Below are 16,560 nucleotides of genomic sequence, written 5' to 3'. Positions count from 1 at the left end.
TTAGCTGAAGCTAAAGCTGTAAGGAAAGGCAACTTCTTACTGTCTTAACGTTATAGCTTCAATAGGTTCAAAGGCAGGGGAACGCAAGATAAATATTGAAATACTTCCAATAAGTCCAATGAAGGGGCCCGAGTTGGCAAAACAGGACGTTCAATCTTAAAAGAACTTAATCATAACTCTTAAACGCTGAACCTCTATTTACAAAAAGTGTAAATGCCGTATGCTAATCGTTGAGGGTAGTCAGCAATGGCCAAGCGGAAAAACTTTTTTTAAAAAAAAAAACCACTATTTAGTTTTTAACATTAAGAGTTCAATTTTGGCCTTTTTTTGTCATTGCCTGAAGATTAGTATGCAACCATCAGAAATGAAAAAAATCATTATCACATATAAATATTGAAATATATGATAGCACAAAAAAATTTCATATATAATTGTATACAAATCACGCTTGAGCAAAACTTCGGTTAAAGCTAATGAGTTATTTTTTCTTTGTATTGTAAACTAAATTGCGATGACTTTGGTGATTTAACAAATTGAAAACGATCAAAGCAACAAATGGAAGAAAAATATTATCACAAAATGATGTTGAATTCGTAACGCGCGGACTAAAAAAGTTTTTCAAAACCATCACCATAAATCGAAATATTGTTGCTAGAACTTCCGTTTGTTGCAAAATGAAGGTAATTGATTGAATATTACTAGACTGTAAGTGTTTTATTCCTAATTGCAGTTTTCGACCATTTCGGTCGAGTTAAAGTTGACCGAAGGTCGAATTTTTCCAGCACTTTATCGTGATTTATATGAAAATATTTCAAAACTGATAAAAGCTACAATCATGAGTTATTTTTGTTGTATTCTCATGAAGTTTTGCACATTTTCATATATAAAACTTTATGTAACAACTAATATAAAACGTTCTTCATTACGACAAAGTGACGAAAGAATTTCTGAGATTTTCGGCCAAACATAGCCACTACTCTGCGGTTGTAAGGAAAAATTTTTTTAAATTCCCCATAAATAGAAATATTGTGCTAGAGACTTTAAATTTGTTGAAAATGAAGGTAAATGATTGAATATTACTAGAATGCAAGAGTTTTACCTTACAACTGTGTTTTTCGACCATTTCGGTCGAGTCAAAGTTGACCGAAGGTTGAAATTTTGGCACTTATCGTGATTTATATGAAAATATTTCAAAACTGATAAAAGCTGTACAACCATGAGTTATCTTTTGTTGTATTCTACATGAAATTGCACATTTTCAGTGAAAACTTTGTGCAACAACTAATATAAAACGGTGCAAACATTACGACAAAGTGATCTTGAAAGAATTTCTGAGATGTTCGGTTGAGTTACCGCACGCGGATTAAGGAAAAAATTTTTATTTCTTAAATTCACCATAAATAGAAATATTGTGCTTGAGACTTCAAATCTGTTGCAAAATGAAGGTAAATGATTGAATATTACTAGAATGGAAGAGTTTTACCTTACAACTGTGTTTTTCGACCATTTTGGTCGAGTCAACGTTGACCAAAGGTTGAAATTTTGGCACTTATCGTGATTTATATGAAAATATTTCAAAACTGATAAAAGCTACAACCAAGAGTTATCTTTTGTTGTATTCTACATGAAAGAATCTTTTTCACATATAAAACTTTATGTAACGACTAATATAAAACGGTGCAAACATTACGAAAAAGTGACGAAAGAATTTCTGAGATGTTCGGCCGAGTTACCGCATGCGGACGTAAGGAAAAAATTTTTTTTTTCTTAAATTCACCATAAATAGAAATATTGTGCTAGAGACTTCAAATCTTTGCAAAATGAAGGTAAATGATTGAATATTACTAGAATGGAAGAGTTTTACCGTTTTACAATTGTGTTTTTCGTCCATTTTGGTCGAGTCAAAGATCGAAGGTTGACATTTTGTCACTTATCGTGATTTTTGAAAATATTTCAAAACTGCAAAAAGCTTGAGTTACTTTTTGTTGTATTCCACATGAAATTGCGCACATTTTTCATATATAAAACTTTGTGTAACGACTAATATAAAACGGTGCAAACATTACGACAAAGTGATGTTCTTTTTTGAGATGTTCGGCCGAGTTACCGCACGTGGACGTAAGGAAAGAGTTGTTTTAAAAAATTCACCATAAATCGAAATCTTGTGCTAGAGACTTCCAATTTGTTGCAAAATGAAGGTAAATGATTGCATATTACTAGAATGTAAGAGTTTTAGCTTACAATCGCGTTTTTCAACCATTTCGGTTGAGTCAAAGTTGACCGAAGGTTGAAATTTTGGCAATTATTGTGATTCATATGAAAATATTTCAAAACTGATACAAGCCACAACCATGGGTTGTTTTTGTTGTATTTTACATGAAATTGCACACACTTTCATATATTAAACTTTATGTAACGGTGTTAGGAACAATCGTTTGTCGATTGTTCCCTTAGTGGGTTGTTGCCTCCTTTTGTTTTTTTTTGTTTTTCTTGCTGGCGAGCTGTCGTCTGGTGAATGGCGTCACACTTTGCCAGTCAGGTTCGTAGCAGCAACGAGTCAGGTTGAGGGTAGCAGCAAGCCAGCTGGAGCAGCAGCAGCAGGAATCCGTACCTGCGAGTCAGGTCCTGGCAGCAGAGCAGCAGAGAGTTTCTTGGAGGACGAGATGGTTGCCGTGTCGGCTCTGTCATGGTCGTCGTAGATGGAGGAGGACGTCAGTACGTTTCTTGGAGGACGAGATGGTTGCCGTATCGGCTCTGTCGCGGTCATCGGTACTGGAGGAGGACGTTAGCACTGTGCTTGAGGACGAGATGGTTGTCGTGTCGACTCTGTCGGAGTTGTCCTGCAGTGTTCCTGTTAAGCAGCTTGGGGCTGTTTCGACGGCTCTATTGAGTTCGTCTGAGGATGTTTATTGCTATGCTGCCTTTTAATATTCATGATTTTGTATGTTTATGATTTGATAATCTGTTTTATTGATTTGACCATTCATTGTTCTGGCTTTTATTTTGTTCTAGGTTCTGACTTTATGTAATGTAATTATTGTGCTGCTAATGTTTATTATGTTTTTTTTTGACTTGTCATTTGTAATGTTTATTGATTTGTTCATTTTAAGTATTACGTCATTGAACCTGACTCATTTGTATATAATGTAAATTACTGTAAATAATAAATTAATTTTAAGGTAACTTTTTGGTTTTGTTCTGCTCCTTTTCCTTTGTTTGTCACTTAATTTCAGTCATTTTATTGCTTGTTTCAGTAAAGAACCTGTAGATCTCGAGAGGCGAGATCGTAATAAACAGCTAATATAAAACGGTGCAAAAATTATGACAAAATGACGAAAGAATTTCTTATAAATTTGTTTTTATTTAGCATTTCCCAACGTTTTAGAGAGAGTGAGAGAGAGAGACTTTTGCCTTTGAAGAATTTTTGTCCAAGTGAGTGCTTCGGTTGTCGGAAGAGGGATGAGGTCGTTAGTTTGTTTAGCTGTCTGTCTGTGGAATATGTGTGTGAGGACTTTTCGGTTTTGAAGGCAGTTTGAGTCTTGAGTCAGAGCTAGTGCTGGTCTGTCGTTTGGTTTGGACAGTTTTTTGTGCTGATGCAAACTTGTTGTTTTCCCTTGTCAGTGTGCTGTTCTTGTTGCTGTATGTTCATGAGTCGTGTGTTTTTCTGTTTTGGTTTTTGGTTTGTGTGGTTTTGTGTGCTGTGTTATGACTGGGGAAGTGAGACTAAACTCCATCTTCCAGTGTGGTATGAGGACCAGGGTGAGTGTTGTGTACTGTTTTTGTGTTTTGAAATTCGCCTCATTCTGAAATTTTCTTGGCCGAGTTACCAGCTGTGTCACGGACGTATTGAAAAATTTTTTCAAAAATTCACCATAAATTCGAAATATTGCAGTAAAGACTTCCAATTTGTTGCAAATGAAGGTAAATGATTGAATATTACTAGAATGTCTGGAGTTTTAAAAACAATTGTTTTTTCGACCATTTCGGCCGAAAAATTGAAATGGTTGAAATTTTTTGTAGTCTGTCTACTTGCGTTAGTGTCCGTGTGCAACAGACAATTTTAGTCACTTACGATACATCCAGTCGGCGTTTAAGGGTTAATCATCGATTATCTTACTACTTGAAACTTCAGGAATCTTGGAAACTAAATACACCACTAATCATTGAGCGGTTTAGTCAGTTTCAGTTTAGTTTCTTGAAAGACTCTTGACTTTTCCGGAGGAATAAAAGATGTTTTTCCGTTATTTTGGCTATGGAAGGTCTAGAATAGTTGACCTTCCTTGACACTAACTTTACACCATTTCTAACTGAACCTGGTAAGGCTTACGGGTTGACTTACTCAATCTAAAAGAAAACTACTGTAGACACAGCTTTGGGGAGTCCGGACTGTTTGTGGGGATCTTTACAGTTGCCCTGCAACTAAGTCCAGCACACGAGGGTTTGGATAATGGAGTAAGAATTGGTAGATCTGAGAAGTTTCAGTATCTGGTAGGGACATCCGAACTTGTAGGGAGTTGGTTGAGTTCCGGAAACCAAGCGTGTTATGGTGAGCAGGGAGCTATTAGTTGTCAAGTTATTCGTTGTTTGATAATCTCCCCGCAATTTCCCTATTACCTGATTAATGAGACCGGATGGAGGTCTTTTAGTGTTGCATGTGATTCCAACTTGTACCCGTCACCTTGGTGACTACTGACATGGGGACACCAACAGAGAGAAATAATCCGGAAGATGATGGTTTAATCATGTCACGAATAAGTCGACAGTTGCTGGCCACTTCCGGAGAACCTGACATATTACTTCCAGAGTCAAAGTCCACTCTCCCCCCAATACCTGAACGGGAGCGACTGGAGATCCAATCTGCCCGCATTTTGAGACCCTGATATAAATTGGAAAGAAGAGACACTTTGTTCTTCACACCCTCTCAGGACTATGTGCTATAGTATAGTATTGAGTTCTGTTGAGCCTGTTCTCCCTCCGAGTTCATCAGATAGGACACGGCAATTACGCTGTGGCTAAACATAGCCACTACTCTGTAAGTACACTAAGACTGAGAACAACTGAGGGCTTCCTTTACAGCACTGACTTTCCCGAAGATTTATTGACTACTCTCATTTCCGAGGCCTGGATTCCTCCAAGGTTGTTTCCCAACCTTGATCTGAGGCATCTGTGTACAGATGAATGTCAGGAAGAGGGGAGTCGATAGACCTTTCCCCTGTCAGATGCATTTCTGAAAACCACAAGCAATCCAACAGGCAAGAATTGCTCCCGAATATAACTGCGTTCTCGTTGTGGAAGTCCCAGTGATTCTTGAGACATACCAGATGAGAGAGCGCATCCGGACATGAGACCCTGGAATTAAAAGAGAGAGAGAGAGAGAGAGAGAGAGAGAGAGAGAGAGAGAGAGAGAGAGAGAGAGAGAGAGAGACCTTCTCCCTAAGAGGCTTCTCTGAGCTGGTACTGGCTGTTCCCTGCTGGACAGGAACTGTTCTATCTGCTGAAGGACCGATTGGACTCTCTCTAGGGTTGTGAAAACCCTCAGAGGAAGAGAGAGAATCCTCTTACCTGAATATGTTAAGAATTCCATAGAATTCCCTCGCTCTTACTAGCTCCTCCAGAGAGGAGGCCAGTCAAACAATCATCTAGATACTTGAACAATCTGTATCCTCGACGATGCATAATTGCCAACACTGGAGACATGAGTTAGAAGAAACCATGTTCGTCATACTGGCTACGTCCTCATCCTTGAGCAAGAATTAGCTAAGGCTAATGGTGTTCTGAGCAATCTCTCTTATGAACGTCCGGATACTGAGGGGGAAGATGATCAAGATAGAAATTCCTACTTTTCTGCTCCAAACGTCGTAGACGAAGCCAAAGCTTTCGCCTGATGAGTCAGACCCCTCGAGATAAATTTATTAGGCTGCAAACAGCCACGGATCCGAAGGGACATAGCCGTCACTCTTTAGAACCAGCATTACAATAACTTGACCACATCCAGAAAGAATGCGCAAGAGCCTCAGTCTGATTGAGCATTACATACCCCAAACACCTGCTTCCCTAAGAGAAGTCCCTACGAGCTGCGACGACGCTGGAGACTTAAACAGGATTGCCTCAACCGGTTCAATGAGGGGCAACCTGACACCTGCCGAAGGATTACCTCGAATTGCGTAAATTGCCCTACTTGGAGAGAGAAGAGAAGAGTACTGTCTATTAAAAGCAACTACCGATGCTAAGCAAACGTCCGCCTCCTCCAAAGCCTGGCTAACCCAATCGAACCAAACCAGCCAACACGAAAAAGAGGCAAGAGCTGGCTTAGTGTCATAAAAAAAAACTAAAAAATCGGGAGGTCCAGAGCTCTTGCTTGAGGGTACAAAGAAGTAACATATTCAAGCCTGTGTCTGTAATTGATACTGCTGGCAAGCGGACATCTAAGTCCGTCAGAATCTCCTGCACCTATGGATAAGAATCCTGTTCCACAATGTCCGAATGGTCTAAGACCAACAAAGGAGGAGGCACTGAACGCAGCCCTGGACAACGATGAAGAGTCCGCAATCAGACCAACCTAACCAGAATGCTGCGCACCCGCACCTAATCAGGTACCCGGAGCTGAATCCGCATTGTTGGACCCACCGGGAAGAGAAGGCTGAACCGATTAAAACCCGGAGCCAATTCCCCATTATTACAAGGATAAGACGAGTGAGAGTGGCCAAACCCACATTGTTAAATCTTGGGGGAGGATGTGCAAATGAAACCGTTGCAGAGGGATGGAAGAAGATGAAGGAGGGAGAATGAAAGAGGTAGAAGCTACCCTGAGTTACCGCCGCGGAAAATGCAGGCGATGAAAGCCGCGGACCGCTCGAAGAAGGTACCGCACACCCCGCCAAAACTGCGGAGTGCTAACCCAAACTGGAATCGACAGGAAAACCCTGTGAAGTACCTGATACTATCAGAACAGCCGCATGAAGCGAAAGCAAGGTGTTGTGCATACCCGAAGGGATGGAACAAGAGACCCCTGCAGCCAAAATCTGCCAAAACTGGGTTTTCGCCTATCCAGAAGCTCCTCCTACTGGAGAGGACTACTAAGGAAGGAAAAGGTGGAAGGCATAGGAATAGCAGATGCATAAAAAGAAGTTACCTGAGAGGAGGAAAACCAAAATCGAAGAAGGAGGGAAAACGGAAGATGCGGAAGCCGCAGGAAAGACCGGAACAGAAGAAGAAAAGGCCGAGGAGGAGACTGAAAAGGGAGTAACAGAGAATGTGGGAGCAGGAGATGAAGCGACAGATAACCCAGAAGAAAACTTGGAACAAAAAGGAAAGAAGGTACACAAATAACCTCTCGCCATAGGTCTATACCCGTCGAAAAACCCCGCCATCCGTCTTATAACCCGCCACATCCAATTGCAGGGGCCGCAAATTACTTTAGAAGCCAAAAGGTCACACCATAATCTGCCTTACTAGATGGAGGAGTAGAAAATACAGGGAAGGGGGAAACTACAGTAGGAGATTTAGAAAACAGTAGGAAGTGAGAAGTGAAAGCAGAAGGATTCTGCCCCACCAAAACTGAAACACAGACTTGAGACTGAGCCAGATCGAAAGAAGAGATGAAGGGGAAACTCTTGTTAGAGCACAAAAACCACTCGAACCCAAAACCGGAACCCATTCCAGAGAACGACACTGCACCGTTAATACCTTCTCCTCACTACCAAACCCAAACCTATCCTCCTTTATCGCACCTAGATCTTGATCCTAACATTATCAACATTAAATTTATCAATACTGCAAGGGGTTGGGGGGCTGGGAATCCTTCACTGCTTGCTCCGCGTCGAGGGGGCGGCAGACCCTACCCACTTGGAGGCTTGCGGTTCTGCCATTACCCTCAGCACCCGTTAGGGCTGATTCTGGAACAGGCAGGGGAGCTGAAAGGAAGACGGATTAGACATCCTAATACTACTATTATCCCTATCTGAGAAATGTTGAAGAAGACTAGCTATTGAATTTTCCTTACTAATTGCAATCCTATCCTCTATCTGTTTGACTACCTTTGAACTCGCTAAATCCATCAACTGATCTGTAGCAGAAGTCTGAGACACTTGAGGTGGTGAGAATCGACGTCTGCCGCCGTTACTAGCTAAAGACTTACGATGACGAATGTAATCATCCCTCTCTTGTGCCTTCCAATGGGAACATTCATCGCAATGAGTCTGGACATCACATTTAACCTTCCTACATACGTGACGGAATGTCTATCGTGTCTCAAGGTACTCATCCGTACTTGCAGGAAGAAGAAGCGATGAGCGCCAGCGTCCACCGTCGTAGGCAGTCCAAGCCGATGGCACGGTAGTAGAAGGTGAAAAGTTCGTGATGCACAATCGAGACTGGGGACCAGAGAGTCCAAATCCAAAAGACATTCCACATCGAAGATATCCAGAAAATCCAGGAGAAAAACCATTAAATACAATCCAGGTCTTCACCATAAGTCCAAAATACAAAGAGAAGTCGGGCAATAAGATTAAAACCTCGCACTGCAGAAGGAAACAACCTTCCAGCAGCGCAAACAAAAAAGCAATTGACGAAAATGGGGCGTGTCGGCGCACACCTGTGTCAGCGTTGCCAACCGTTTGTTATGGTAACTCAAGTGACAAGATTTTACCTGCAGCGTTGGTAACGCTGGCTGTTAAAATTCCCACTATAGTGGGATGAGTAATTGAGAGTTGCTCAGGCTAGTGGGATTAAGGGCTAATTCAGGTGTTCAGGGAGTGTATTGCAATATCAAATATTATACGTATACTAGTTGGCATGGTACATCTATGATATGACTATGATGAGTTCAAAATATCGAGATACATAGATATATATTTACTCTGATTTGATATTTTTTGGAGACTGAACCAGCTCTTATTGTATATTATTGTTATCATTAAAACAGTTTGACCAGACTAATAAGCTGATTAACAGCTCTCATAGGGCTGGCCCGAAGGATTAAAATGAAATGGAGTCCCAGGTCTAAGCCATATGCTAAGCACTGGGACTAAATGATGAATGAATAATGAAACTTTAAAAATATGCAAAAATGAATATGCTTCCCACTAGAACACATGCACAAGTTAAATACATTTACTCAAGATTCCATCTGCACAATAAAAATAAATAAAACTGAGTAAAGACAAAAATCATAATAACTTAACATTTTTAAAATTCGGATTTTTTTAATACATATTAGCTGCCTAGTGGGCTTTTGTATTTTCATAAATTACTTTCTATACTTCATCAATTAATTTACACTTCCTCACGAATATTAAGACTGGGTCAATTGAAAATGTTGAAGACTGATAAAATTTTGCTAATCAATCCATTTCCAAAAGTTGATAACTGATGTTGGTTACATTTTGGACATTCACATAACACGTTTGACGGTTAATACCATTTTTCAGTCTGAGCATTTGGGAGCTGATTCACGTGGGCTGCTCATTAAGTGTCCATGTGTCAGATGAGTATGGCCTATTCGGAGACGTGTTACAATTACTTGCATGCCTTTCTCTCTGGTATGATGAACTCCATTTTTTAACTCAAGGTTTTATTTGCTTCAGCTTATTATTTTCAGGTTCTTCATTCCATTTATTTTGCCATTTGTTTATAATGCCTACTTTTGTGTGTTATATAATCATTAACAGGGATAATTACTGTACATTCAATCTTTTCACATGGTCTGCTTCTTTAGCTGCTGTACAGAATCAGCCTCTCCATTTCACTTAATCCCTGTATGGGCAAGGATCCAACATATTTCTATATTTTTCCCATTATTATATAACTTATCGAGAAATAATTTTATTTCTTGTACAATGTTATTTTCTGGTTTGTAACTATGAATGGCTTCGATGGTGCTTCTAGAGTCACTAAAAATTACAAAATTATTAGATGAGGTTTCGTTAATTATTTTCATGGCTGATGCTATTGCAAATAACTCAGCTGTAAATAGAGGCACTATCAGGTAGAGATAACTGATACATTTTGTCTTGGGATATTGCAGCATATCCCATTCCATGCTCTGATTTAGTTCCATCTGTGTATATTGAGTAATGTGGACCTTTTCAGCTTATATGCTCTACAGTGTACTGTCTATGATGTTCTGGGTTAATGTGTAGCTTTTTGATAAATATCTTAAGTGTGTGCAAATTCTTATTTTATTCATAGTCCAAGGAGGAGGCTATTTTACTATTGAAGGCAACTGCACATTTATATTCAACGACTCAAACAGTCTTCTAGCTCTGATACAGAAAGGTGGTGAATGATTGTTTATAAATACATCTCTTAATTCAAATAATCTTTTTGTTGGAGAGTCATTTGTCTGAATTCTCAGGGCACTCTTCATTGTTACAAACTCTCTATGGAGAGACAGTAGTTCACCACATTCGACTTGTAAAGATGATGCTGGTGATGATCTGAAGGCTCCTGAACATATTCTAAGGCCTTCATTGTGAATTAAAGCCAACGTTTTCAGCGCTGCGTCTGATGCTGAGCCATATATTTCGCTTCCACAACCAATGATAGACAACACAGTTGCTTTATACAGTAAAGTAAGGTTATGCCTGTCAGCTCCCCAAGTAGTGTTTGATAGTTTTTAAATAGATTTAATGCTCTTTTGCATTTAAATTTCATGTGTATTAAGTGAGCTTTCCAATTCAAGTGAGTATCAAATACTAATCCCAAAAATTTTGCTGTCTGGCTAATTGGTATAACTATGGTTTCTGATTTTTAAATCTATTTCTTCACCTTTTTTCAACTTTTATTTTTATAAAACATTACTGCTTTAGTCTTTTGTATGGGTAATTTAAAGCCTACAGATGAGGCCTATTCATTTATTTTTATTATAGTTTTATTAATGATTCGCACTGCAAGTGTTATGCAAGATGCTGAATAATATATGGCAAAATCATCCATATACAAGTTATTTTTAATTCCAAAAGGTAGATTATGACTGATGTCATTTATTGATAAAGTAAACAGTATGCCACTAAGGATGCTTCCTTGTGGAACACCATTTTCAAGTGGAAATGTACTTGACAATACATCATCAATTCTTACTTGAAAAGTGCGGTTTGTCTGAGAGTTTTGGATAAACCTAGGTAAGTGCCCACGGCTGCTGTTTTTATGTAATGTTTTTAATATCATATATCTCCATGCAGTATCATATGCCTTTTCAATGTAAAAAAAAAAAAAAAACGGCTATAGTAATTTGTTTTTGTTCAAACCCTCTTCATATGTGGTCTTCTAAGTTAGAGAGAGAATCCAGTGTAGATCTGTTACACTGTGACCCAAAGTGAGTGGGAGTCAAAATTTTATTTTCTTGAAAATGTGCCATGTTAGCCAAGCATTTACCATTTTCTCTAGTAATCTGCATAGACAACTTTTTAAAGAAATCGGTCTGTAACTGTTTACATTACTTGGATCCTTTCCAGGTTTGGGGATAGGAATAATTATAGCTTCATGCCATTGGCAAGGAAATAAATTTTGAAGCCATAAGTAATTATAAAACTTTAATAACTATGACTTTGCCAAAGGTGCAAAGTAGCAGATCATTTCAAAACAAATATTGCCACCTCCAGGGCAGATTTATTGCTGTTCACAGAGCAAATTCCAACTCTTCCATATTAAATTTTCTATTATAATATATATATTCTATGATTTCAAAATTTATTGTTATTAATTTTATACTGTTTTCTATGTGCAAAAGTGCTCATCTAAACTTCTGTTGCTACTTACTTTTCCTAAATTTTCTCCTATTACATTACTTATTTCTTTTGGATCAAGTATTCTTTTCCTATCTTTTGATATGACATGTCTAGGTGGTTTAACATGGTTACCATTTTTTTCCTGAATTTTTTCCCTATTTTTTGTATGGGAGTATTATTAGAGAGATCTGATACATATTTCCTCCATGAAACGATTCTTCCTTGAATTACTTCTCTTTTAAATTTTGCAGATATTTTGTTATACATAGGTTTTAATGTATCCCTAATAACAATCCCTAATAACAATATAGTTAGTTTTTGTAAATTTTCTTCCAATATCAGTAATGTTTTACTAATTTTACTAAACTTTCTATTAAAATTATCTAATAGTATTCCAATCAGGTTTTTTATTTTTTATAAATTCTGTTAGTTTTTCAGACCTCCATGGGATTTTGTATTTTGCTGGATGAGATTTTTATTCTGGTATTGCTTTATCAACAGCATTTTTAATGAAATCAGTAAGAAACCTATTTGTTTCATTATGATCTTGTATATACCCAAATGGCAGGATATTCCTAGTGTGGAACTCATATCACTCCCAGTCTGCTTTATAAATGTCATATTGAAGGACATGCTTGGCGGGATTATTTTGTAATAATGAAATTAATATTGGGAAATGATCACTGGTATGCAAGTCATCAACTGTACTCCAATCCAATTTGTCTACTATGCTTGTTGTACATAGAGTTAAGTCTACTGAGGAAAACATTCCATGTGTTTTTTTTTTAAATATGTGCTGATTTTGTTATCATTAACACAGCACATGTGATTCTTCTATTTTACTTCCTGCTCTATTTGAGTTTGTACAATTATAGTCCTACATTGGATTGTGAGCATTAAAATCACCGACTATTAATGTAGGTTCTTTGGCACTGTTAAGTAATTCTTTAAGTTTATCACTGTCATAATTTTTATTAGGTTGGGTGTATAAATTATAAATTACACAATTATCATTTTTTTATTCAGATTTTAATACCTGATATTTGCAAGTCAGTAATGTTTCCAGGTATTTTGTTATGAACTACTTTGTAATGTACATATATGACTGTGCTTAAATTTCCTTCTTCCTCTTGTGATGTTGATGCTAAGGTGTACTTACCTATTGATGACACTGCTTTGTTGATATGTTGGTAAACATAATATCATTGGTTCACATTCCTTTAATAACCATTGTATTTCTCCTAGGTGTAATCTGGTCTATAGACCATTTATGTTCCCATGTATAATATAGCTATTGAAAATCTTGTTATATCGGTCGAGTTTTGCTTTCTTTTTTTGTATTATCAACTTGGATTTTTTCTAATAATTTACTCATGACATTCACTTGTTTACCTTTATGATATATTAGCCCTTAAACGCCGAGCCTCTATTTACAAAAGTGTCTGTCGTATGCTCGAGGGGTTTGAGAGTTAGCGCCGAAGCGGAAAGAAAGTTTTTTTCAAAAAATCACAGCACGCTTAGTTTTTAAGATTAAGAGTTCATTTTTGGCTCCTTTTTTTCTCATTGCCTGAAGTTTAGTATGCAACCATCAGAAATGAAAAAAATATTATCATATTGAAAAAAATATTATCATATTGGAATATATGACAGCAAAAAAAAATTTCATATATAATTGTATACAAATCGCGCTGTGAGCAAAACGATTGAAGCTAATGAGTTATTTTTTTTTTCGTTGTACTGTACACTAAATTGCGATGATTTTGGTATATAACAAATTGTAAAATGATCAAAGCAACACAGAGAAAATATTATCACAAAATGATGCATGAATTCGTAATGCTCGGACATACAAAGTTTTTTTCAAAAATTCACCATAAATAGAAATATTGAGCTAGAGACTTCCCGTTTGTTGCAAAATGAAGGTAAATGATTGAATATTACATATTGTAAGAGTTTTAGCTTAAAATTGCATTTTTCGACCATTTCAGTCGAGTCAAAGTTGACCGAAGATTGAAATTTTGGCACTTATCGTGATTTAAATGAAAATATTTCAAAACTGATGAAAGCTACAACCATGAGTTATTTTTTGTTGTATTCTACATGGAATTTTGCACATTTTCATATATAAAACGTTAAGTAATGGCTAATATAAAACAGTGCAAAAATTACGACAAAGTGACGATAGAATTTCTGAGATTTTCAGCAGAGTTAGCACGCGCGGACGTAAGGAAAATTTTTTTTTCAAAAATTCACCATACATCGAAATATTGTGCAAGAGACTTCTCGTTTGTTGCAAAATGAAGGTAAATGTTTGAATATTACTAGAATGTAAGAGTTTTAGCTTACAATTGCATTTTTCTACCATTTCGGTCGAGTCAAAATTGACCGAAGGTAGAAATTTTGGCACCTATCATGATTTATATGAAAATATGTCAAAATTGATAAAAGCTACAACCATGAGTTAATTTTTGTTGTATTCTGCATGAAATTGCTCACATTTTCATATATAAAACTTTATTTAACGGCTAATAGAAAACTGTGCAAAAATTACGACCAATTGACTAAAGAATTTCTGAGATTGTAAGAGCCTGACGCCGTCTCTTCCAAACACGTGTGTGTTCGTGTGTTCGTCGTCCATCGGAGTGGTGAGACATTTGGCGTCTTCACAAACAGAAACATACACACAGTTTGATACAGAATATTCGTTGGAAAATTATGAGTACATGATTAGAATGCTTGCATGGCAATGCAAGTAGTGGTGATTGTACATACATCAAGACAACAATGGTTAGGGAGAAACAGACGGAAATATTGTATGGTTGAAATCACGTTCCTTTAGAGAAAGAAAACGAGATGCTCTTGTTGTCTTGTCCACTCCGATGGACGAAGAACACACGAACACACACGTGTTTGGAAGAGACGGCGTCAGGCTCTTACAAGATTTTCAGCAGAGTTAGTGTGGACGTATGGAAAAAGTTTTTTTTTCAAAAATTCACCATAAATCGAAATATTGTGCTAGAGACTTCCCGTTTGTTGCAAAATGAAGGTAAATGATTGAATATTACTAGAATGTAAGAATATTACTAGAATGTAAGAGTTTTAGCTTACAATTGCATTTTTCGACCATTTTGGTCGAGTCAAAGTTGACCGAAGGTTGAAATTTTTGGCACTTATCGTGATTTATATGAAAATATGTCAAAATTGATAAAAGCTACAACCATGAGTTATTTTTGTTGTATTCTACATGAAATTGCGCACACTTTCATATATAAAACTTTATGTAACGGCTAATAGAAAATGGTGCAAAAATTACGACAAAGTGACTAAAGAATTTCTGAGATTTTCAGCAGAGTCAGCTGATGCTTTCTTTTGGGATAAGAAAGAAATTCGCACATGTGCAGCTGGGTCACGCTTGTAAACAAAACAACAGCATGATCCGTGAACTTCCAGCATCCCTCAAGGCGTGTGATTTAAAATTTTTCGCAAACGAGGCCTATAAGTATTTTTCCGGGAATATTTAAAAAAAATTTTTGTAGTCGACGTATTTTACGTCCACTCGACACCCTACAGACAACTTTTGTCGACATAAAATACGTCCAGTCGGCATTAAAGGGTTAAGTGCTCAATGCACATGCAACCTTTTTCAAGGGTGCTCAAATCAGTGTTTTTTTCTATATTTCAAAAAATTTCTTACGACATTTGTTAAACCATCTTTTGTTATGTTTTTGTTCTTAGTGCACAATTCAATGACACAATCATTCCATCCACATGTGTTATCATGTATGTTTCTTGTTTCATTTGTTTTTGTTGTACCAATTATTTATCTATGGTATGGTTCTCTTCCAATTCTCCAGTGTTTTGGATAACTGCATCCATAGGTTTTACTTTTATTTTAGGAGATAAAAGTATATTCTTAGCTTTTGTTTTTGTTCTCTCTTCATACCCTTTGTCTTTGGCTTAACCGATGTTTCTCAAATAATGGTTGTTTCTTCATTTTGGGTGGTGTTCTCTCCAAAAGTCTCTTTTTATCTTTAATTTCTAGTCCATCACAACTTTCCTCTGCTACTTTTGTGGTAGTGTCTTCTTATGCTCCTATTTGCATTAATATTTCAAATGAATTTGGTAAAATATTATCCATATAATTTGTACCTGTTTCTTTATTCTTTACCATTTTAGTTTTTTTCCCTGAGCATTAATTTCATGTTGAGATTTACTTTTCTGTGCTCCGTTACAGTAATACTTCGATCTTACATGATTCGAGTTGCGCGAATTCACACACACACAAACTTTTCACTGGAACCTAACTAATGGGCATACGCGATTTTTTCACAGACACACGAAATTCTCGAGAAACCCTGCAGAAGTGGGTATGTTTAATTTTTGAAGTAATTTACAAGTTTTCATGCTTTTATGTGTAAAATCTGTATGAAAAATGCATTTCATGCTTTTATGTGTAAAATCTGTATGAAAAATGCATTTCATGTTTTAATGTGCAAAATCTCTATGAAAAATGCATTTCATGCTTTTATGTGTAAAATCTCTATTAAAAATGCATTTCATGTGTAAAATCTCTATGAAAAATGCATTTCATGCTTTCATGTGTAAAATCTGTATCGAAAATGTATTATTTTTATTTTTGTACATGCATAAATATGATGCAAATGTAATTTCAGCACATTCACTTAGTGTACTTTTACAAGATGTGATACCCATTTGCAAAGTTACTGCACTTTTCAAAGATGATACCCCTGCAGAAAATGCTTGTTTAATGTTTGAAGTACATTTATAAGTTTTCATGCTTTTAACTGTAAAATCGATATGGAAAATTTATATT

The 16,560-nt window shown here is 36.8% G+C and overlaps 1 protein-coding gene across 1 annotated transcript in view; it reads right to left on the bottom strand.

The window, feature by feature from the left end:
- The window catches only part of Spg7 (Paraplegin), a 794,115-nt gene that overhangs the window by 547,204 nt on the left and 230,351 nt on the right, over positions 1–16,560 (bottom strand). Inside the window, 1 exon segment of the mRNA XM_067084903.1 lies at positions 11,758–11,881. Within this exon segment, the coding sequence (XP_066941004.1) occupies positions 11,758–11,881 (124 nt within the window).

The sequence above is a fragment of the Macrobrachium rosenbergii genome, chromosome 41, assembly GCF_040412425.1.
Source record: "Macrobrachium rosenbergii isolate ZJJX-2024 chromosome 41, ASM4041242v1, whole genome shotgun sequence".
Lineage (NCBI taxonomy): Eukaryota > Metazoa > Arthropoda > Malacostraca > Decapoda > Palaemonidae > Macrobrachium > Macrobrachium rosenbergii.
Note: the sequence above shows the minus strand (reverse complement) of the source record. Positions and strands in the feature narration are given on the sequence as shown.